The sequence below is a fragment of the Trachurus japonicus genome, chromosome 24 (assembly GCF_045865225.1).
Source record: "Trachurus japonicus isolate A0001 chromosome 24, Traja_1.0".
Classification (NCBI taxonomy): Eukaryota; Metazoa; Chordata; class Actinopteri; order Carangiformes; family Carangidae; genus Trachurus; species Trachurus japonicus.
Genome location: NC_140930.1, coordinates 4400336 through 4423475, shown reverse-complemented (window position 1 = coordinate 4423475; position 23140 = coordinate 4400336). Strand labels below are relative to the sequence as shown.

The 23140-nt window shown below is 41.4% G+C and overlaps 1 protein-coding gene across 11 annotated transcripts in view; it reads right to left on the bottom strand.

The window, feature by feature from the left end:
- Window positions 1–23140, bottom strand: part of LOC146961183 (unconventional myosin-VI-like) — a 141454-nt gene that overhangs the window by 32257 nt on the left and 86057 nt on the right. For all 11 annotated transcript variants that reach the window (XM_085770968.1, XM_085770967.1, XM_085770963.1 and 8 more), the window contains 10 exons: window positions 21154–21281; window positions 19662–19757; window positions 18565–18735; window positions 13078–13116; window positions 12877–12970; window positions 9644–9774; window positions 8726–8803; window positions 5274–5403; window positions 4131–4221; window positions 2273–2423 (listed from right to left, as the gene is read on the bottom strand). In XM_085770968.1, the coding sequence (XP_085627094.1) occupies window positions 2273–2423; window positions 4131–4221; window positions 5274–5403; window positions 8726–8803; window positions 9644–9774; window positions 12877–12970; window positions 13078–13116; window positions 18565–18735; window positions 19662–19757; window positions 21154–21281 (1109 nt within the window). The remainder of the gene's footprint in view (window positions 1–2272; window positions 2424–4130; window positions 4222–5273; window positions 5404–8725; window positions 8804–9643; window positions 9775–12876; window positions 12971–13077; window positions 13117–18564; window positions 18736–19661; window positions 19758–21153; window positions 21282–23140) is intronic.

The window sequence follows — 23140 nt, the reverse complement described above, 5'->3', positions numbered from 1 at the left end:
AAGGAAGGATGGATGGAATGCAGAAAGGAAGGAAGGAAGGTGGGAAGGAAGGATGGATGGAATGCAGAAAGGTAGGAAGGAAGGAAGGAAAGAAGGCAGGAAGGAAGGAAATAAGGCAGTAAGGAAGGAAAACAGAAAGGAAGGAAGGAAGGAAGGATGGATGGAATGCCCCGAATTATTATATTTTCTTAAAAAAAACCAATTGCAACACTTGTATTTTGTAATAATTTGGTGAATTATGTAACAACTTATTACAAAATGCGGCAAAATGTATTACACATTGCGTTCAAGAATTCTATCACAAAATGCGGCGCTAAGCTTCCTGTAACAAACCTGCACGTTATTCAACGTTTTAAAATCCTGTTTACAAAAAAAAAAGTCAGGACGAAACGATGGTGAGTCATGTGACCCGACCTAACCTGTTGCTAGGTAACCTACATGTAATTAACTGTGTTTTGTCGACACTGTGGCCTCTTTTCTTTTCTGCTGCATTAAAATAGAAAATATGCAGAAGATTTCCAAACAATTACATTTCAACATTTAATATTTAGTCTTAGTGTTATTTATTTGTTTAAATATGATTTTTAAATGTTTTGCAAATCATATAATTCTGTTTCTATTCACAATTTAGAGATGAGGTTATAATATTTTTCCATTTCTCTCGTCCTGAATCAGTGAGTTTGGACGTTAAACTGATCTCTTTGAGTTTATTACTGTGCAGAATGGAAGCCGTAAACATCATAAACGCCTCTCTGTCAGTAAACACAACCTCTGTTCTCCAGCTAAACCGACGCTGCCTTCAGGGTCGACTGGGAAATCACATCGTCCTGCAGCTCAGCGAGACAGAAACTGGAGATCTGAGGTAGTTAGACCAATAAATAAATAAATAAATAAATAAAACTGAGTCCTCAGAGTCTCACAGTTCACTGTCACTGTTTGTACAAGTGTCAACACAGCGGCGGCTGACACTGACACACACACACACACACACCGACACGCAGTGTGTTGATGTCTGTCTGCAGATGAATATTCATACACATCTGCTGTCACTGCACCTTTATGTTACTCCACCACAGGAGAGAGGAGGGGGGGCGAGGGGGGCGGTGAGGGGGGCGGGGCTTGATGTGACAGGAGCATCACACTCGTGGCGTCGAGATCTCTGAGGTGAGAACTCGTCAAGCGGCCGTTTAAAATCCTGACGCTGACGTTTAAATCAAACACAAAAAGCTCAGGTGGATTGATGGATCGAATGCAGAAAGGAAGGAAGGAAGGACGGAAGAAAAAAAGGGAAAGAAAGGAATGCAGGAAGGTAGGAAGGAAGGTGGGAAGGAATGAAGGATGAATGGAATGTAGGAAGGTGGGAAGGAAGGACGGAAAGCTGGAATGCAGAAAGAAAGGAAGGAAGGCGGGAAGGAAAGAAGGATGAATGGAATGCAGGAAGGAAAGAAGGAAGGAAAGATGGAATGCAGAAAGGAAGGAAGGATGGAAGAAAAAAAGGGAAAGAAAGGAATGCAGGGAGGTGGGAAGGAAGGAAGGAATGAAGGAAGGTGGGAAGGAAGGAAGGAAGGACGAAGAGAAAAAAAGGGAAAGAAAGTAATGCAGGAAGGAAGGAAGGAAGGAAGGTGGGAAGGAAGGAAAGATGGAATGCAGAAAGGAAAGAAGGAAGGAAGGAAAGATGGAATGCAGGAAGGTGGGAAGGAAAGAAGGAAGGAAGGAAGCAGGGAAGGAAAGAAGGATGAATAGAATGCAGGAAGGTGGGAAGGAAGGAAGGAAGGAAAGATGGAAAGACGGAAGAAAAAAAGGGAAAGATGGATGGATTGATGGATCGAATGCAGAAAGGAAGGAAGGAAGGAAAGATGTGACAGGAACGTCACACATCAACCGCCGCTCTCACACAGCGCCACCACCGCCACCAGCAGCAGCAGCGTGAGTATCAAAGACAAACCGCCGCCGGACGGAGGTTTTTAAAGACTCGTCACTTTGTCGTGAAGCGGTTACGTTTAAATCAAACGTCTGTGACTCAACAACGACACAAAACGCTCAGTCAGGTGCATCTGTGATTTCCTACTCCGTCCAGCAGCACCTGAAGGCACCGCCACCACCACCTGTCTGTCAGACTGAACCAAACAGCTGCAACGACTCTTCATGTTCATGTTCCTCATAACAACACAGGAGGAGGTGAAGTGGTGTGTGTGTGTGTGTGTGTGTGTGTGTGTGTGTGTGTGTGTGTGTGTGTGTGTGGGCGTTTCCATGACGACCAGGCGACCTATACCTTGATCTTGACCATCAGCGTGTGGATGGCGGCGTCCAGACCCTGGATCTGTTTGCTCATCTCCTGCTTCCCCTCCTTCAGCCCGGCCACCACCTCGTTGAACCGGCCCATCCTCTTCTTCAGGTTACACACCTTCACCAGCCCGTCGATCCTACACACACACACACACACAGACACACACACACACACACACACACACACACACACACACACACACACACACACACACACACACACACACACACACACACACACACACACACACACACACACACACAGACACACACACACACACACTGTTAACTTCATCTTTTTCTACTCCGTTTAACTCATTAACTGTGTGTGTGTGTGTGTTAGAGCAGAAAAGAAGGAATGCAGGAAGGAAGGAAGGAAGGAAGGAAGGTGGGATGGAATGCAGGAAGGAAGGATGGAAGGTGGGAAGGAAGGAAGGATGAATGGAATGCAGGAAGGAAGGAAGGAAGGAAGGAAGGAAGGAAGGAAGGATGAATGGAATGCAGTAAGGAAGGAAGGAAGGAAAGAAGGAAGGAAGGAAGGAAGGAAGGAAGGAAGGATGAATGGAAGGAAGGAAGGAAGGAAGGAAGGAAGGAAGGATGAATGGAATGCAGGAAGGAAGGAAAGAAGGAAAGAAGGATGGAAGGATGAATGGAATGCAGTAAGGAAGGAAAGAAGGAAGGAAGGAAGGAAGGAAAGAAGGAAGGAAGGAAGGATGAATGGAATGAAGGAAGGAAGGAAGGATGAATGGAATGCAGGAAGGAAGGAAGGAAGGAAGGAAGGAAGGTAGGAAGGAAAGAAGGATGAATGGAATGCAGGGAGGAAGGAAGGAAGGAAGGAATGCAGGAAGGAAGGAAGGAAGGAAGGAAGGTGGGATGGAATGCAGGAAGGAAGGATGGAAGGTGGGAAGGAAGGAAGGATGAATGGAATGCAGGAAGGAAGGAAGGAAGGAAGGATGAATGGAATGCAGTAAGGAAGGAAGGAAGGAAAGAAGGAAGGAAGGAAGGAAGGAAGGAAGGAAGGAAGGAAGGAAGGATGAATGGAAGGAAGGAAGGAAGGAAGGAAGGAAGGAAGGATGAATGGAATGCAGGAAGGAAGGAAAGAAGGAAAGAAGGATGGAAGGATGAATGGAATGCAGTAAGGAAGGAAAGAAGGAAGGAAGGAAGGAAAGAAGGAAGGAAGGAAGGATGAATGGAAGGAAGGAAGGAAGGAAGGATGAATGGAATGCAGGAAGGAAGGAAGGAAGGAAGGAAGGAAGGAAGGAAGGAAGGAAGGAAGGAAGGAAGGAAGGAAGGAAGGTAGGAAGGAAAGAAGGATGAATGGAATGCAGGGAGGAAGGAAGGAAGGAAGGAAGGAATGCAGGAAGGAAGGAAGGAAGGAAAGAAGGATGAATGAATGCAGGAAGGAAGGAAGGTAAGAAAGAGAGAAGGATGAATGGAATGCAGGAAGGAAGGAAGGTGTGTCAGACTGACACTGTCAGAGCTGTGAAAGTGGAAGATAACGGAGAAGAAGAAGAAGTGGAGGAGAAAGATGAGGACGGGGGAGGAATGTAATGAGGAGGAGGAAGAGAGACAGGGAGAGAGAAAGAGAGGAGGTAATGACAGAGGGGAAGAGGGGAAGAGGAAGAGGAAAAGGAAGAGGAGGGATGGAGATAAGTGTGAGCTGAGGGAGGTGAGGATGAAAAATTGGTCAGAGGGAGAGAGAGAGGGAGGACAGGAGCAGAGGAGAATACATGATGATGGGTGAAGGAGAAAGAGAAAGAGGATAGTAAAGAAGAGGAGGGGGTGAGAGGGAGGAGAGGATGGATGGATGGAGAGAAGGTGAACAGAGAGAGAGCGCCACTGACCTGGGCTTGTGTTTCTTCCTGCAGAGCCACATCCTGACGGTTTTCTGCATCTTGATACAAGCGCTGGTCCGATAGAGGATCTTGTTCTTCACTGGGATGGAGGGATGGAGGGAGAGAGAGAGAGAGAGAGAGAGAGAGAGAGAGAGAGAGAGAGAGAGAGAGAGAGAGAGAGAGGGGGATGAGTTTCATTTATTCACATAAAATGAAAACATATTCACACCACAAACTGTACAATCACAACACAACACAACAAATCAGAACAAGAAGGAAGGAAGGAAGGAAGGAAGGAAGGAAGGAAGGAAGGAAGGAAGGAAGGACAGAGGAAAACAAAGAACGGAGGGAAAGAAAGGACAGAGGGAAACAAACGATGGAGGGAAAGAAGGAATGCAGAAAGAAAAGGAAGGTGGGAAGGATGTAAGGAAGGAAGGAACGAAGGAATGCGAAAGGAAAGAAGGAAGGTGGGAAGGAATGAAAGAAGGAATGCAGGAAGGTGGGAAGGGAGGAAGGAATGTAGGAAAGCAGAAAGGAAGGAAGGAAGGTGGGAAGGAAGGAAGGAAAGAAAAAAGGAAGGAAGGAAGGAAGGGATGCAGAAAAGTAGGAAGGAAGGAAGGAAAGAAGGAAGGAAGGAAGGTGGGAAGGAAAGCAGGATGGATGGAATGCAGAAAAGTAGGAAGGAAGGAAGGAAGGAAGGAAGGAATGCAGAAAAGTAGGAAGGAAGGAAGGAAGGAAGGTGGGAAGGAAAGCAGGATGGATGGAATGCAGAAAAGTAGGAAGGAAGGAAGGAAGGAAGGAAGGAAGGAAGGAAGGAAGGAAGGAAGGAATGCAGAAAGGTAGGAAGGAAGGAAATGTGGAATGCAGAAAGGAAGGAAGGTGGAAAGGAAGGAAAGAAGGAATGCAGGAAGGTGGGAAGGAAAGAAGGATGAATGTAATGCAGAAAGGAAGGAAGGAAGGAAAGGAAGGAAAGAAGGAATGCAGAAAGGTAGGAAGGAAGGAAAGGTGGAATGCAGAAAGGAAGGAAGGTGGAAAGGAAGGAAAGAAGGAATGCAGGAAGGTGGGAAGGAAAGAAGGATGAATGTAATGCAGAAAGGTAGGAAGGAAGGAGAGAAGGAATGACTCCTCCTCCTCCTCCTCTGTGTGTCTTACGTTTGATGACTGACAGGCTGCACCACTGCACCTTCTTCCAGCGGCTGTGGATCAGCCACTTGTTGACTTTCTTCACCAGCTCAGCCAGGTGGTCGGGGTCAGACTTCATGATCTGGTCGAACTCTGCAAACTGGACACACACACACACACACACACACGCACACACACACACGCACACACACACACGCACACACACACACGCACACACACACACACACACACAGGAAGTCAACCACCTAACGACCTCACAACCCTCATGCTTCTTCACATACACTTATCTTGTATCATCAGTATATCATATTATAAAACGGAAAGGTGAAATCCGGCGATCTGATTGGTTGTTAGCCGTGGTATAATGAGCATATAGACCGAATCGCCTTGTTGTTTACATTCTACTTCCGGGTAGAAAACCAGCACGTAATTTGAATGAGATCAATACTAACGAACGAGAGTTTAGCTATATATCATATTTTTCACGCCCTATCACCGTTTAGACAAATCTGAAATGATTGAAGAAACATTACTATTTCTGTGTGTGTGTGTTTTGTGTTGCTATGTGTTGTATTTATTCAGTTTGGGGGAATCACAACAGTGTCTAGAAAGCATCAGTGGCTCAGCTGACAGGGACAGCTAACGGTAGCTAAGCTAACAGCGGTAGCTAAGCTAACACCAGGACGTCAGCTGTTAAAACCCTCCCATTGTGGGACACGACATGAAACTACTCCAGTTAGCTCAGTCATGTTGGAACTCAGATATCCACTGGAGAAAATATTTTTTCATGGAGCGTTTATTGAGTCACTGAGTTATTAAAGTTAAACAGGTAGCTAACCGTTAGCCCGGCTAATCTATGATAACCATGACTAATCACAAAAATGTGCACACATAAATAGTTCGTCCAATCATTGGTTTTATAAACTTTACAAACATCAGATTAGTCTAAACGGTGATATAGTGACATGAAAAATTAGATATACAGTATATAGCGAAACTCTCGTCCGTCACTATTGTTCTCATGCTGGTTTTCTACCCGGAGGTAGTTGTAAACAACAAGGAGATTCGTTCTATATATCATAGGATAAGGACGTATTGATTAATATTAATGTAATGTTCTTTTTTGGGGGAAGATTTGTAAAAAATACGACACAAATCAGAATCAAAGCCCGGTGGTAAACATCTCTATGATTTGATAAATACACATTAGTTTAGACGGTTCAGGTGATAAATGAAACGATCGGTGTGTTTTCCCTCCTCCTCCTCCTCCTCCTCTTCCTCGGCGGTAAACATCCGTCTCCTCGTGTCTCTGCAGGACGGACGACCTGAGACGACTCTGCTCCTTCCACAGATTAATATCTGCGCTCTGTGAAAAACCCATTTCATATCCCAGTAAAGCGTGACCGGGAGCAGCACGGAGGTGTGTATTTACTTCTGCTCCACTCCTCCTCTCCCTCTTCATCCCTCTTCATCCATGCATATTTCATACCCGGGTCTGAGTCTCAGTCCTTCCAGCTCCCACTGTCACTTTCCCTCTGGAGGAACCTCTGAATTTACTTTTTTTTTTTCTTTTAACTTTCTCCTTATTGTCTCTTTAAAAAGACCCTGTAGCCATGGCCGTAATGTTTTTATTGATCGAATCTCCTTTGCAAGAAACCAAAAGTAATGTTTGTTACTAATCTGATGATGTGGAGCTGGTTGTTAGTTTGCTGGAAAAAAATAATAAACGTGCTGGTCGGATTTAGCTGATCTGAAACGTGATCTAACGCACATTTGGTCTTTAGATTGTTTTTATGATGAGGTTTGTTGTGCTGTGCCAAAATAAAGACGTAGATGAGCCTTGTTCTTTTTATCAAAGTTAAAGGGATAGTTCAATATTTTGGCAAATGTATGGCCCATTGCCATAATCCCTATAGTCATAGCAGTAGGTTTGTTACCTTTAATTGTCGGTGCAAGCTATTTTTAGAATGGCGGAGCAGAGCCGTGAGCTGTTCAGAGCTACACTACGGAGGCTCATGGGATTTCTTGGTTTCCCTCATCAAACTCATCAAATACACAATCCAACAACTCCAAAACGCTCTGGTGGACAAGTCGTGACCTGCACATTCACCACGCTATGAGATAATAACACAACGTTACCAGACAGAGTTGTTTTAGAGGGAAATGCAGAGACTGCTTGCTGAAAATTTGTCCCTGAAGGCAACGTGCATCAGCGGTTTTGCATGAATTTCCCTCTAAAACAACTCTGTCTGGTAACGGAGTTGTTGGATTGTGTATTTGATGAGTTTGATGATGGAAACCAAGAAATCCCATAATGAGCCTCCGTAGCGTAGCTCTGAGCAGCTCGCGGCTCTGCTCCGCCGTTCTAAAAAAAGCTTGCACCGACAATTAAAGGTAACGAAGCTACTGCTATGACTATAGGGATTATGGCAATGGGCCAATTTGTCAAAATATTGAACTATCCCTTTAATGATTTTGCATTAGGACACATGCTTAAAGCAGAAGTAAGCGGAATGTTTGTGTTAATCTAAGTCTTAAATAGTTCTATCTTCCGACAGCAATCACTTCTATAGAGTGTTTGGTCTGAAACACGGGTCTGTCAGTCACTCTGCTCTGCTGTAAGCCGAGGAGAAAACTTTCCTTGTATCCTACAACCTTTATCCAATGAGGGGAGAGAACGGCATAAAGGGGCAGTCCTCTCTGTGTGTGCAGCCAAGGGATGCGCGTGAATGTGGTGATGTAGGGACGAGGGCGGGGACTGCTAACTCCATCTGCTGACAGGAAGTTAGACAAAACCACCGGATCGCTTACTTCTGCTTTAAGAAAAAGAAAATCCTTATGTGGGCAGAGATCTTAACCCCTCCCCCTGTTGTTTAACCCAAAGTTACGCCCTCCTTTGCCTGTAGCTGTAGAATAAACCTTAAATAATCCATTTAATTCCTACAGTTGGACCATCCAACGTGACGTCCAACAATCTTTGGCTCCTTTTTTTTTGCTTAAAACTGTTATTTACGAGCACCTTGTGTCGCTCCGGCCTCATGGTGCGAAACCTTTTTTCCGGTGTTTTCCACACGGGAGACGTTAAAGACTAATGGAGGCCTGTGGTGAGTCCGTCCAACAACAACAACAACAACAACAGAGGAGGAGGAGGAGGAGGAGGAGGAGGACACCCGGTGTTTATTTCTCCTCGCTCCGAGCTGAATCCACAGTGTCACAGCTACAGTTTGTCACGCACAGTCAGTGTTCTCTCTCTCTCACTAAACCACATGTCTCGACCCAACGCCGTGAATTATTCATCATCCACAGGAGAGAAATGAAAACCTCCGTCTGTCGGCTCCTCTCACCTCAGCAGCCAGAAAGAAAGAACCACTGACTGATGCCGCTTCGCTCCCAACGCGAACGCAGCGTCGTCTTTATTCAGAGGAACAATATTATGAACATTAGGGAATAATATGCCTCACCTTCCCGGGACGGAAAAACACTCTGGTCAGACCGAACTTGTAGTCGTTCTCGTTGAGGCCGAGGGCTTTGAACAGAGCCTAGAGACACACACACACACACACACACAGAGGTGAATAAATATGGAGATAAATGAAGCTGAGTGAGTTAGTTAGTTAGTATTAGTTTATTTCAGACATGTTAAAATAAATAAAACATAATACAGTAATGGACAGAAATAACAAATAAAAACTTTGCAAAGACAACACATGAACAAAAATAAAATAATTGAAAATAAAGATAATTTGAAAAGGAGTGGGAAGAAGTCAAATGTATTTACTCCGACCCCTTATTCATAAATTATCTATCAAGCTTTCTTGTCATTATAATCTATACAATAAATTAATTTACAAGCTTATCTAGCTGGATTTATTCTAATATATTATCACTAATCTTTATCTCTCTGATATTTAAGTATCTACTAGGGCTGCAACGAGTAGCATATTTTACTATCCGAATGTTCGGGATCACTATTCGAGAGTACTCGAGTATTCGTTTACCAACGAGTGGGGGGGCATGTGGGAGGAGAGCGGAGCAGCTGAACAGAGCCACGTAAAGACAGCTGAAACAGTTGTCCATCATCCGTCCTCAAATCACTCGCAATCAAAAGAGCAAAACAAAAAAAGAAGGAATGCCCAAACCGAGCGAGTACTCGAGTACTCGGATATCGGCTACAGCCCTAGTATATACTGTACATACATGTATATAGATTTATTCTAACATATTATCACTAATCTTTATCTCTCTATATAGTCATATACATATAAAGACATATACAAACGACAAACTGAAGGTAACACCAATAGAGCAACAAATAAATTACCCAAATAAATAATAATACTAAGCATAAGTGAGAGAGAGAAACAGAATCGAGCTCTGACCTTGCAGAAGAGTCGCGGGTCGAGCCGGGTCAGTTTAGGAGGCATGTACTTCTGGTACATGTTGTAGAGCTCGTGGAACGGAGCTCTGGACGGGAAACCGCCCTGCATCAGGTCCAACACCGACACCATCCCTACGGAGACAACACACTGCCTTGGTAAAGATAAGAGGGGGCTTTTATTTTGAAAGAGCTGGAACTCACACAGCCTGTGTGTTGTGTTGTGTTCACGTTGTCATGACTCCACAGCCTGTTTCTCACTCGTCTTTGATGAACTCGTATCAAACTGTTTCTTTTTCAGCTCTTTGACCGACAAACGTCCAGTATACTGCATCAGTGCAGCAACGTAAAAGTCTCATTATGGAAATACAATAACACATTATAATAAGTACACACTGTTCAGCATTAGATAAGCATTAATAAATACTGAATTGATCATTTATAATGCATGAATACTCATTAGTATGTAGTTTATAAACAGTCATTGATAAGCACTAATTATATTTATAAACTACAAACTAATGAGCGTTATAATGAGCGTTATAAATGAAGAATTCAGTATTTATTAATGCTTAATAATGTGTTACCAGGAAACACTTATTATAATCTATTAGCACTTCATTACCAACTAACAATATTATCCGCCTCCACTTAACAACAATTATTAATGCTAAACAGGGGGAATTAAGGTTAAGAGTTAGATATAAAGGTTAGCATAGCGCCAATGCTACTTTTTTTTTATTATTTTCATATTTTAGCTGTAATACAGCCTGTTTTTTTATTCCCTTCAATAAACTCATTTCCTGTCTTGCCTTGTGCATTGAATTTATGATTAAATAGAAGAAGAACAGAGAATAGGAAAGTATTTTCCAGGAAATCCTTCCTTTTTCCTTTAATTTTCCATGTGTTTCCCAGGAACTCCTGATTAAATCTGGTGTAAGTTTCCCTCCTCTGGCTGTTGAGTGTAAAATAAAGTAAAACACAACAACAACAACATCATCACTGTGTCTCTGCTTCACTTTAATCCGATCAAGTCGCTGAGGGACGAAGTGAAACCTGTTTCTGTCTCAGGCTCAGAGATAAAAATCTACATCAGCTTCTCAGGAGGAGAGAAAAACAAAAAACTGCTGCTATCAGTTCTGTTTCAGTTGCTGAACATCCCATTTGGACCTGAACGCACCACGGTGGCACCACAGAGGACCACTCCTCTTCCTCCTCCTCCTCCTCCTCCTCCTCCCAAACTATCAGCGCCTCCATTCCCAGTGCAATAACGCTGATAAAGAGCTCAGTACCAGAGCAGTGTGTGTGGCTGAAAGCAAAACAGGAGGAGGAGGAGGAGGAGGAGGAGGAGGATATTAAACCTGAGCTCATAATTTCTTTTTTCCTCCAAACCTGAGGGGAGGATGGAGGAGAGGGAGAAAGGAGGGAGGAGGGAAGAAGGAGGAGGAGGTGTCACTGCTGTTGTTGGTTCAGTTTGGTTTGAGAACGAGTCAAACATAATGAACCTCTAATTTAGCATAATATTAGGATTCCAGGACTGATATATGGTACAAGGAAGCCAGTGAGCAAGTCCATGGGTCCAAATTTGGATTCTGCATAGTGAAAAATTTATTATTTGATACCAAGATCATTAAAATAGGACAAGTCTTTGTGATTGTATTCCGAAATGCAATTTTACGGTATATTCAATCTTCATATTCATCTTTAATTTTTAGGTGGCTAATGGGTTTTATCAAAAGAGCAATCCCTAAGGAGTATGTGTGCCAGTTTTGGTGCTTGTTTCCAGAAGTGAACGATTCTCCTGTATTTTGCAGTTATCTGCCCCACTATTAAAGACGTCATGTGGTTGTCACAGCGCTTCGTTTAAAACAACTTATAATTTACCTTTTAACACCTTTTTCCCCCTGATTACATCATCTAAAGTAAGAACACATTATGTACATCTATGTATATATACTATAGGGAACAATATGGTGTACAATTACGTTCCCAGCGGTAAATAACAATGAGTCTCTAATGATGTAGTTAATTAACATTTACGCAACACGGCTCAGGATAAACGGCATAAAATTGACGGATGAAGTCAATTAAATGAACGATTAATTTACTCTAGTTCACTAAAGTTTCTGCTTAAAAAGAAAGAAAGAAAAAAAAGAAATCAACACTGGCCCATTAAGAGACAACGATCTGGTAACAGCAGAGACGGGATTTAAAAAAAACCCTCCTGCAGCTCAACACACTGATGATTAAACAGCCGGGAAATAAAACACAGAGAAACAGTCAATAACATTAAAGCCAGCGACTTAAAGCCAGCGACCTTCAAAATAAAGGTAGATGTTTGTATTGAAGCTCCTTCAAAATAAAGGTAGATGTTTGTGTTAAAGCTCCTTCAAAATAAAGGTAGATGTTTGTGTTAAAGCTCCTTCAAAATAAAGGTAGATGTTTGTGTTAAAGCTCCTTCAGAATAAAGGTAGATGTTTGTGTTAAAGCTCCTTCAGAATAAAGGTAGATGTTTGTATTAAAGCTCCTTCAAAATAAAGGTAGATGTTTGTATTAAAGCTCCTTCAGAATAAAGGTAGATGTTTGTATTAAAGCTCCTTCAAAATAAAGGTAGATGTTAGCATTAAAGCTCCTTCAGAATAAAGGTAGATGTTTGTGTTAAAGCTCCTTCAAAATAAAGGTAGATGTTTCTATTAAAGCTCCTTCAAAATAAAGGTAGATGTTTGTGCTAAAGCTCCTTCAAAATAAAGGTAGATGTTTGTGTTAAAGCTCCTTCAGAATAAAGGTAGATGTTTGTATTAAAGCTCCTTCAAAATAAAGGTAGATGTTAGCATTAAAGCTCCTTCAGAATAAAGGTAGATGTTTGTGTTAAAGCTCCTTCAAAATAAAGGTAGATGTTTCTATTAAAGCTCCTTCAAAATAAAGGTAGATGTTTGTGCTAAAGCTCCTTCAAAATAAAGGTAGATGTTTGTGTTAAAGCTCCTTCAAAATAAAGGTAGAAGTTTGTATTAAAGCTCCTTCAAAATAAAGGTACCGTAGATGTTTATATTAAAGCTCCTTCAAAATAAAGGTAGATGTTTGTGTTAAAGCTCCTTCAGAATAAAGGTAGATGTTTGTATTAAAGCTCCTTCAGAATAAAGGTAGATGTTGGTGTTAAAGCTCCTTCAAAATAAAGGTAGATGTTTGTATTGAAGCTCCTTCAAAATAAAGGCAGATGTTGGTGTTAAGGCCACTAACCGGAGCACTGCAGCTGGGAGAGGATCTGAGCTCCTTCAAACTGGTGGCTGATCATCTTCAGGTTCGGTTTGATGCAGCGAATGAAGCTCGAACCCTGAAGAAGAAGAGGAGGAGGAGGAGGAGGAGGAGAGGACGTTGAATAAATAAATAAATAAAACAGCAGCAGAATCAGACTCCACATGAAGAAGAAGAAGCACTGACCGTGCTGCGGAGCTTCTCCAGCAGGATGTTCAGCTGCGTCTGCAGAGAAACAAGAGAAAAAGAAGAAAAACAACAAGACTGTGAGGCTGAAGGTCGCTTCATACCAGGATCAAGTCTGAACCAAAAGTTTAAAACTTTAATATTTCCAAGTTTAAAGTCACACATTTTACAGAAAAAAAACTTGGATAATATATATATTTTTTATTCTAAAGATAAAAATCATTTTTAAATTCATGTTTCTCTGTCGTCACTTCACAGGTTGAACAGACGCTGTTTGTTTTATTTCATTCCTGCAGAAGAAAAACCTTTTCAAACTCTATTTTCACCTCGTCCAACTCTTCAGAGAGAGCCAGCTTTGGTCCCTGTCTGAGGAGGGTTTTTTTTCTTCTTCACACCTGTTGTTTGTTTCAGCGTCTCTCTGATCATTTTTGCATCATCATCGTCTTCTTTGTCCAGCGGTTGAGATACGAGTCGCCATGGAAACCACATAGTTATAATTCAGAGCGTTTGGTTTGTTTTATCCACCTCTGTGGTTTTTCTAATAATCTTCTTTTTTTTCCAGACTAAGCACTTTTTTTTTTCTCCTTCTTCTAATTTTTCTCCCGTTCAGTGTTTTTGCTGACGTGTTTCATAAAGCTGCTAAATAAGTTTTTTAATTAATCGATCGGTTTTCGTTTCTGTTGAATCATCACCAGAGTGTTGTGGAGTTGTTGGATTGTGTATTTGATGAGTTTGAATTTGCCAAAATGTTGAACTATCCCTTTAAGGAGAGTTATTAATGTAACTTGGGGTCGATGACCTCGGTGTATTGGTGAAAAACACAGCTTGAGTTTCAGCAGCAGTTTGTAATATTCTGCTGCTCCGGCATCTGCAGCCACATCACCACCACTAATCATCCACATGAGAATAATAATAATCAGAAGAAAAATGAAGAAGGAGGAGGAGGAGGTGATGATGATAAAAGTTCAGTGATGACGCAGCGAGCGACCTTCATCCTGTAACCTGGTTAAACACACCACATCACCGACACCACAGGATTTCTGGAGAATCAGAGCAACTCAAAGTTTCTCACAACGTTTTGGTTTTTATCCAGGAAGCAGCAGAAATAGAATTTAAAAAAACACAGATGGACCAGAAACTTTCCACAGCAGGAAAATTAATGTTCTTGTTGTTCAGATTCTCTCTCCCTCAATGATTTGTCCAGATTAAAGGGATAGTTCAACATTTTGGCAAATTGGCCCATTGCCATAATCCCTATAGTCATAGCAGTAGGTTCGTTACCTTTAATTGTTGGTGCAAGCTATTTTTAGAACGGCGGAGGAGAGCCGTGAGCTGCTCAGAGCTACGCTACGGAGGCTAATGGGATTTCTTGGTTTCCCTCATCAAACTCATCAAATACACAATCCAACAACTCCACAACGCTCTGGTGGACAAGTTGTGACCTGCACATTCACCACGCTATGAGATAATAACACAACGTTACCAGACAGAGTTGTTTTAGAGGTAAATACAGAGACTGCTTGATGAAAAACTGTCCCTGAAGGCAACGTGCATCAGCGGCTTTGCATGAATTTCCCTCTAAAACAACTCTGTCTGGTAACGTTGTGTTATTATCTCATAGCGTGGTGAATGTGCAGCTCACAACTTGTCCACCAGAGCGTTGTGGAGTTGTTGGATTGTGTATTTGATGAGTTTGATGAAGGGAAACCAAGAAATCCCATATTGAGCCTCCGTAGCGTAGCTCTGAGAAGCTCACGGCTCTGCTCCGCCGTTCTAAAAACATCTTGCACCGACAATTAAAGGTAACAAACCTACTGCTATGACTATAGGGATTATAGCAATGGGCCAATTTGCCAAAATGTTGAACTATCCCTTTAAATAAAGATTGAATGAATGTGTGTGACGTTGTTGTGACTGTTTGAGTCTATGAACCAACATGGCTGCCGGTCTGAACACAGCAGGACAGTTTCTCTTCTCTCTCTGGTGTTTACAGTCGCTCTAAAGGATGAAACGTCTCAATGTGACCTCCACAAAACTTTACTCAACATTTCAGACAAAAAAAACAAAAAAAAAACAACCTCAGGAGAATAAAAAGCAGCAGCACTGAGGTGTTTTTATGAACGGACACCGAGCTGACGTCTGTACGGATGAAAACATCAAACATCTGCAGATCAAAGACTCGGTCGTTGCTGTGAAGTCACAGACGCTGACATCACATCACACCCTCAGGGCACTGGTTGGTTGGTTTGTGTGTTTTATTTAGTGTCAGTTTTTGTATTTTGTGGTGAGGGTTACAGTATGTTCTGAGCAGGAAACAGAACAATGGAACGACTTTAAGTTCCCATGTGATCAATTACAGCCACTAATTTAGAGATATTTGACACAGACACTGATTATTTTAGTGTCTGGAATAAGAATAAAAACATAAACCGTATGTTTTTGTATGTTTCATATGTGCTAGATCTATTATACACTGTTGTATCTTGTGCGTCTAAATGAGCTGTAGCTGTACACATCGTATGGTTGCAGTGTTGTAAAATGTAAGTGTTGTAGATGTAATAATGTTGACACGACTGATCCTTGACAAATAAACTGATAAATAAATAAGGTTTAGACTGAGATTTATTAATATTTCCCACCACATGTGATATTTTCCATTATATTAAAAAAATACAGTTTATACATTGTTTTCTTGGCAAATAAAACTGTTTCTGCTAATCCCTTCAAATTAAAAGCCCTGCAGAGTTTCAGTGGGTGTATTTCTAAACAGCTTTTATAAATGTTTCGTCTCATTTCTATTTGCATGCTACATTTAGATTTTTTTAGTAATACTGTATGTAATATGTAATAAAGCTGTTTATTTGCTGCTCAGTGTATCAGAAGTCCTCCTCCTCTTCCCTGCAGATCTCCAGCTCTGAACCCTCAGTCGACATCTACTGTACACCTGGTCCAGTACTGAACCAGGTTTAAACCCAGTCTGGATTAAAAAAAGTCTCTAAATCTAGAAACTGCAGCTTTAAAGGGATATTTCAACATTTTGGCCAGTTCTGATGTACAGTCGATATTTTCTTGCATCAGCAGCAGCTTTTTGTTTGAAAACGAAGAAGGAAACATTTGAAATCGTTCCCTTCTGCACAAATAATTTAAAATCGGTCATTGTTTCCGTCTCTATAATATTAAAGCAGAAGTAAGCGATATATTTGTGTTAATATAAGTCTTAAATAGTTCTATCTTCCGACAGCAATCACTTACATAGAGTGTTTGGACCGAAACACGGGTCTGTCAGTCACTCTGCTCTGCTCTGAGCCGAGGAGAAAACTTTTCTGGTATCCTACAAGTTTTATCCAATGAGGAGAGAGAACGACATGCAGGGGCAGTCCTCTCTGTGTGTGCAGCCAAGGGATGCGCCTGAATGTGGTGACGTAGGGACGAGGACCAATAGATCCATGACGAGGGCGGGGGCTGCTAACTCCATCGGCTGACAAGACGTTATGGTGCGTTCAAGGCAACTCGTAACTCGTGTTTTTCCGACCTGTGAAGTCGTACCAGTTCGATCTGGTACGAGTTCACGGGTCGGAAGTTACGAGTGGCCGTTATAGTGACTTTCACAGGTAAAACAGGTCGGAAAAACACGAGTGGGTTGCCTGGAACGCTACAAAGTCGTAAGTCGTGACTTGAAGCTGTAATTTACGGTTTCAAAAGCCTGCCTGGAACGCAGCATTAGCCAAAACAACCGGATCGCTTACTTCTGCTTTAAAATCGTTCATTGTTTCCGTGTCTATAATATTAATGTAATAATAAACTTTATGCATATCGCACTTTTCTTAACAAAGTTACAAAGTGTTTAACAGGAAAAGGAAGATTGTGGCTCCTGAAGGTCTAAACGTCCCTCTAAGTCTGCACTGAAAGAAATCCCCTTATTAGGATTATTATTATTATAATAGGTGGTTCATCTGTTTATTTTGAAGCTGCACAGCCGAGTGCGTCCGACAGAGCGTTGCAGCGAACGAGGCACCGGAGCGAAAAATAACGAACATGACTGTGAATGTGAAGAGAGAAGGTGGTGGTCGTCGTTGTTGTTGTTGTTTGATCTGCAGAGATGTTTAGAGTCGTGATAAGAAAATGTTAAAAAACTAAGATGCAGTGGCAAAAAAAAGTTTCACTGCTCTGTGATGTGATGATCGATCCTCAAGTTCACGTCAGGTTCTTCATCATGTGTCTGTGTGGAAAATGAAAAATAATAATAATAATAATGAGGTTTCGATTCGTCTGTTTTTAAAGAGAGTGAGGAGTCAGACTGAGCAGCAGCAGCAGGAGGAGAAGAAGCAGCAGGAGAAGAGTGAACTCCAGCTGAGTCATAACAGAGACGCAGCCAGGACGTTATTAAAGTGAATGTGACTATGATGTATGGAGGGTCGATAACGCCGCGCACTGCAACTTTAGAGTTTTATACGAGTTCAACAGGAGGACGAGGTCCAGATATCTGAACAGAAAATGGGTTAAAAATGAAGCAAAGCAACATAATAATATCATTGTATCATAAGTTTCAGCTGACTGACTGAGTGATAATGTTTCATATCAGTGTGTTTAAAGGGATAGTTCAACATTTTGGCAAATTGGCCCATTGCCATAATCCCTGTAGTCTATTTAGCAGTAGGTTCGTTGCCTTTAATTGTCGGTGCAAGCTATTTTTAGAACGGCGGAGCAGAGCCGCAAGCTGCACGGTATTTCTACGTTTCCATCTTTCCTTCCTTCCTTCCTTTCTGCATTCCTTCCTTCCTTCTTTTCGGCATTCCATCCATCCTTCTTTCCTTCCCACCTTCCTTCCTTCCTTTCTGAATTCATTCGTTCCATCCTTCCTTCCCTCCTTCCCTCCTTCCTGCATTCCATTTTTCCTTCCTTCCTCCCTCTTGAATTTAATAGATTGTTTTAGGTTTATTCTAAAGCTACAGGCAAAGGTGCAACTTTGTGTTAAACACTGGGGGGAGGGGTTAGGATTTCTGCCCACATAAGGATTTTTTTAAGCATGTGTCCTAGTGCAAAATCATTAAAGGGATAGTTCAATATTTTGACAAATTGTCCCATTGCCATAATCCCTATAGTAATAGCAGTAGGTTCGTTACCTTTAATTGTCGGTGCAAGCTATTTTTAGAACGGCGGAGCAGAGCCGTGAGCTGCTCAGAGCTACGCTACGGAGGCTCATTATGGGATTTCTTGGTTTCCCTCATCAAACTCATCAAATACACAATCCAACAACTCCACAACGCTCTGGTGGACAAGTTGTGACCTGCACATTCACCACGCTATGAGATAATCACGTATAATTACTGTATATAACATTACGACACATTATGCAAATACTATAGGAGCTACTTTTGCTTTTGAAATCCCTCCGCCCAGCAGCCACTGCAGGAGAATAAACCGTCTTTAACCTGTTTAAAGTCTTTACTATATTAATGTTAAAGTTAAAGTTAAGGAGCCACAGACCTTGAACTTGTTGCCGACGCTGATGAAGCTGAGTTTTCCCGCCTTCTGCTTGACGTCTTTGCTGTTGTTGGAGTTTTCGAAGAGCTCTCGGATGAAGCGGTCCTTCGACTCGCTGATCAGACACTGCAGAGACATGTGCAGCGCGTCGTTGTTCTTCTCCACAAACTTGGTCTGGGGAAAAAAACAAAAACAGAAATCGAATTAAAGGGATAGTAGCATTTTTTTAAAGTGGGGTTGTATGATCTCCAAATAGCTCCTAAGTACTTTAATTGCAGTAGAAGACTCTCTGCACTCCTCCCGTTAGCAACGCCAGCCCATAATAGCCCTGCCCAGAGATTTACAACATACAGTGTTGTGAACAGACCCAAAGAAACGGCCTATTTTCACGGCCTAAAAGAGGTTTTACCTGAAAAAAAAAACACAGTTCCATTGTTCGCTATAATATAATTTTTTCCAGCCCTTCAAAGTGCAGGAAAAACACAGTTTTTATTTGGACTTAACCAACTGCTGATCGGCGGGCGCTAACCCTGGGCGGAGGGATACGTGAGTTGGTTAGGGCCAAATAAAAACTGTGTTTTTCCTGAACTTTGAAGGGCTGGAAAAATTATATTATAGCGAACAATGGAACTGTGTATTTTTTTCACGTAAAACCTCTTTTAGCCCGTGAAAATAGGCCGTTTCTTTGGGTCTGTTCACAACACTGTATGTTGTAAATCTCTGGGCAGGGCTATTATGGGCTGGCGTTGCTAACGGGAGGAGTGCAGAGAGTCTTCTACTGCAATTAAAGTACTTAGGGGCTATTTGTAGATCATACAACCCCACTTTTAAAAAAATGCTACTATCCCTTTAAAAACAAGGCGACGAACACGTTCAAACACAAGAATAAAGACGCTACGTCAAAACTTCCAGTCAGAGCTGATGATTCAATAACTCCTGATATCTCCTCTAATCTAATCTAATAAATAAATAAATAAATAAAGGCTGACTGGCTCTGGTGTTTAAAATGCTGCTGTCAGGAGCGTTTTGCAGATCATCAAAGGGAAATAAATAAATAAATAATTTCATGTGACATTAATTTCAAACGTCTGTGAACGCACCGTCTCGTAGCAAACGGCTCCTGCAAAGTGTCTGATAATGAATCCTTCGTCATCCCGCACGTTCCTGTGGACGGCCAGCTTGGACTTCCTGGGCACCTGAGACACACACACACATATATACACACATTACACACACATATACACAATAAAAGACTTGGACTCGGCACCGTTTCCTTATTTCTCATTCCCAGCGACAGCCTCGTTCAGCTGCTGTCAATCACTCTGGGCTGGAAATGAAGATTAAGAGACTAAACATCAGGATTCACACTGACGTTTTATAATATAATAATAACTCTGTTCAATTAGAGAAGCAGAGATACTGTGATTAACAGTTTATTGTCATTTCTAAAGTGAAGAAAATCAAGTTTATTCTAAAATATCACAAACTTTTTAGTTGAGCTGCTGCGATTTTTATCATTCATTCAAAACTTAATGAGCTAGTTCTCATTTAATCAATTGATCTTCAAACAACTTCCTGGTTCTCAGATGAAATAATTTCCTGTTTGTTTTAGTTTTAACTACAACTCAAACTAAAAACCTCTTCAGTTTTAAACTCTCAGTCAAACCAAACTTAACCTCAGTGTTAAGTGATGATCAGCTTTTATTTTGGAAAGTTCACAGATTGACGATTAATCAGTAAAAAATAATCTGCAGGTTGATTAATAATTAAATGTATCTTCATCTTCATCTTCAGCTCCAGGGAGAGAGAGTTGGTATTAAAGGGTCAGTTCATGTAAATCTATCACGATGAGAATTTAAATCTAACTCTGTTATTTACTTTATTTTACGGCGCTCAAGTCTCACTTGTAAACTAACTAAACTAAAAATATATAAATAAAAACACTGCAGGATCCTCACACCTTAAAAAAACAACTTTAAAAACAAAGACTTTCAGATTTTCAGAACATGGAAAAGAAAGTTGGTGATTATTTTTCCAAAAAGTTTGGAGCAGTTTTATAAACACATATTTGAGGAATTTTGCTGTTCGAAGATCAATTTCGACGTGAACAAACTGAGACTGAACTTCTAGACTCAGGTGGAGAAAAAAAAGCAGCTTCAAAAATAAAACTTTTCTGTTGACGGGCGACAAAACTCTTGGGAGTCGAGTTTGACTCTGAATTAAAGTATAAAACATCGACCACGGTTCAACAGAGCAGCCGTTTCCTCTGTCACTGGATAAATAAAGATGAAGAGAGGAAACACATGACAAATACTGTTTTTTACTTTTACTTCTTCAGCACAGTTTGATTTTTTTTATTATAAACACAGAGAGAGACCCGTCACTAATCTGGTTCATTATTAGACTTTCATTTACGTTATCCCTGAGTCTTCTCCTCTTTAACTACTTTGACCTCATTTTATTGATCTGAGGCAGCGTTACATGGGCGTAAGAGAATGAAGACCTATTTAAATTTATTTAAACACAACACCTGAGGTAATTTAAGACTTTTTAAGGCCTAACATTTTAAATCTAAATGTAGTGTCTCCTCACCGTCAGCCTGAAGTGATCCTTGTGTTTGCTGTGAACGGTGTCGGCGAAGTGCTGGTCGCTGGGCTGAGGTAGTCGGTTCTCTTCGTCCAGGATGTCCAGGATGCCCACCAGCTTGGCCTCCACCAGGTCTGGAGACACACACACACACACACACACACACACACACACACACACACACACACACACATCAGAGTATGAAAGCTGAAACACCCATATATGAGTGTCTGTGTGTGGTTAATGAAGCCACCGTGGCCCAGCTGAGGCCTCGAGGCCACGCCAATGATTAACTGGAGGAGAATGATGATTAGAAATGATTTAAAAAATCTAAATGAAAGTTTAATTGAATGTGAAGAGGTGCAGAGATCAGAACAGGTTCTCCTTGACCTGAGGAGCAGGATCACGTTTCCTCGCTGTGACAAAACACCTGAGGCAAGGACGTGAAGTTTCCAGGTCTTTTATCTCGTGGTGTTAAAAATTCTCTGTGGACTCGTTGAACCGGACGCTGCTGAAAACACAACTGCTCTGACGGACAGATTCAGATTTCAAAACTGATTCAGACTCAAACTCTCTCAGTCAGACTGACAAATGTCAGAGAGGATCTGAGGACAGACATCCTGTTCATCCCTTCATCCCTTCAACTATCACTTCATCCCCTCATCCCTTCAACTATCACTTCATCCCCTCATCCCGTCACCAGTCACACACAAAGACAGACAGGAATAAACTGAACAGGGAGGAACCTGAATAAATCAACTGGGATCAACCTCTGTTTACTATACGGAGATGAATGAATGAGTGAGTGAATGAATGAATGAATGGATTCAATTTGATGAATGCTGCTAATAGCTAACTGTATGAATGAGTGAGTGAGTGAATGAATGAGTAAATGAATGCATTCAATTTGATGAATGCTGCTAATAGCTAACTGTATGAATGAGTGAGTGAATGAATGAATGAATGAATGAATGAATGAATGAATGGATTCAATTTGATGAATGCTCCTAATTACTAACTGTATGAATGAGTGAGTGAATGAATGAGTGAATGATTGCATTCAATTTGATGAATGCTGCTAATAGCTAACTGTATGAATGAGTGAGTGAGTGAATGAATGAATGAATGAATGAATGCATTCGATTTAATGAATGCTGCTAATAGCTAACTGTATGAATGAGTGAATGAATGAAAGGATAACTCAATGATGCCCTATGAAATAAAAGCAGAAGAGTTGGTAGATAATGAATGAATTAATTAAAATTGACGCATCACATTGAGGTCAAAGGGAAAGAATGAATGAATGAATGAATGAATGAATGAATGAATGAATGACACTCTAAGAAAGAAGCGCAGATTCATTTGTAGATGAATAAATGAATGAATAAATGAACTGAAATTGATGCAAAATACACTGAGGTCAAAATGAGTGAGTGAGTAGTTAAAACCTAAAACTGTGAGGTAACTTTATATGTTTACGATGTTTGTATGTTTACCTTATGAGTTTTAATTTTCCGCTCCATCAGGAGGAGTTTTATTTTATTTTATTTTATTTTATTTTATCCCCTCTCTTTTTGTTTCTGTGTGGACGAAGAGTCGCCGCCGGTTTAACGACGAACGGCAGGAACCCAGACAAACAAACAAACACAAATACGTTTCTGCATTTCTGAGTCAGTGAACATCTAAACATCCACGTCAGCAAAAAGCAGAGTTAACGTCCGTCTCGCTGCCGGTCTGTGGACGGATGAAGACACATCACACTCAGCTCAGGGATTCACACTCTGAAGGCTTCGACACTTCCTCCTGAACCGGCGCCGAGGCCCCGGGGCCCCGAGGTCGAGCTGCAGAGGAGCCAGCGGCGCATTAAAGCCAATAACGAGCTCATAAACACAACTTTCAATATTGCCTCCTTCTGTACGGCTCAAGAGGATTATCAGCACAAAACCCCCTGAGTGAGAAAATTACAAACACAAATACCACAAAGTAGAAGGAA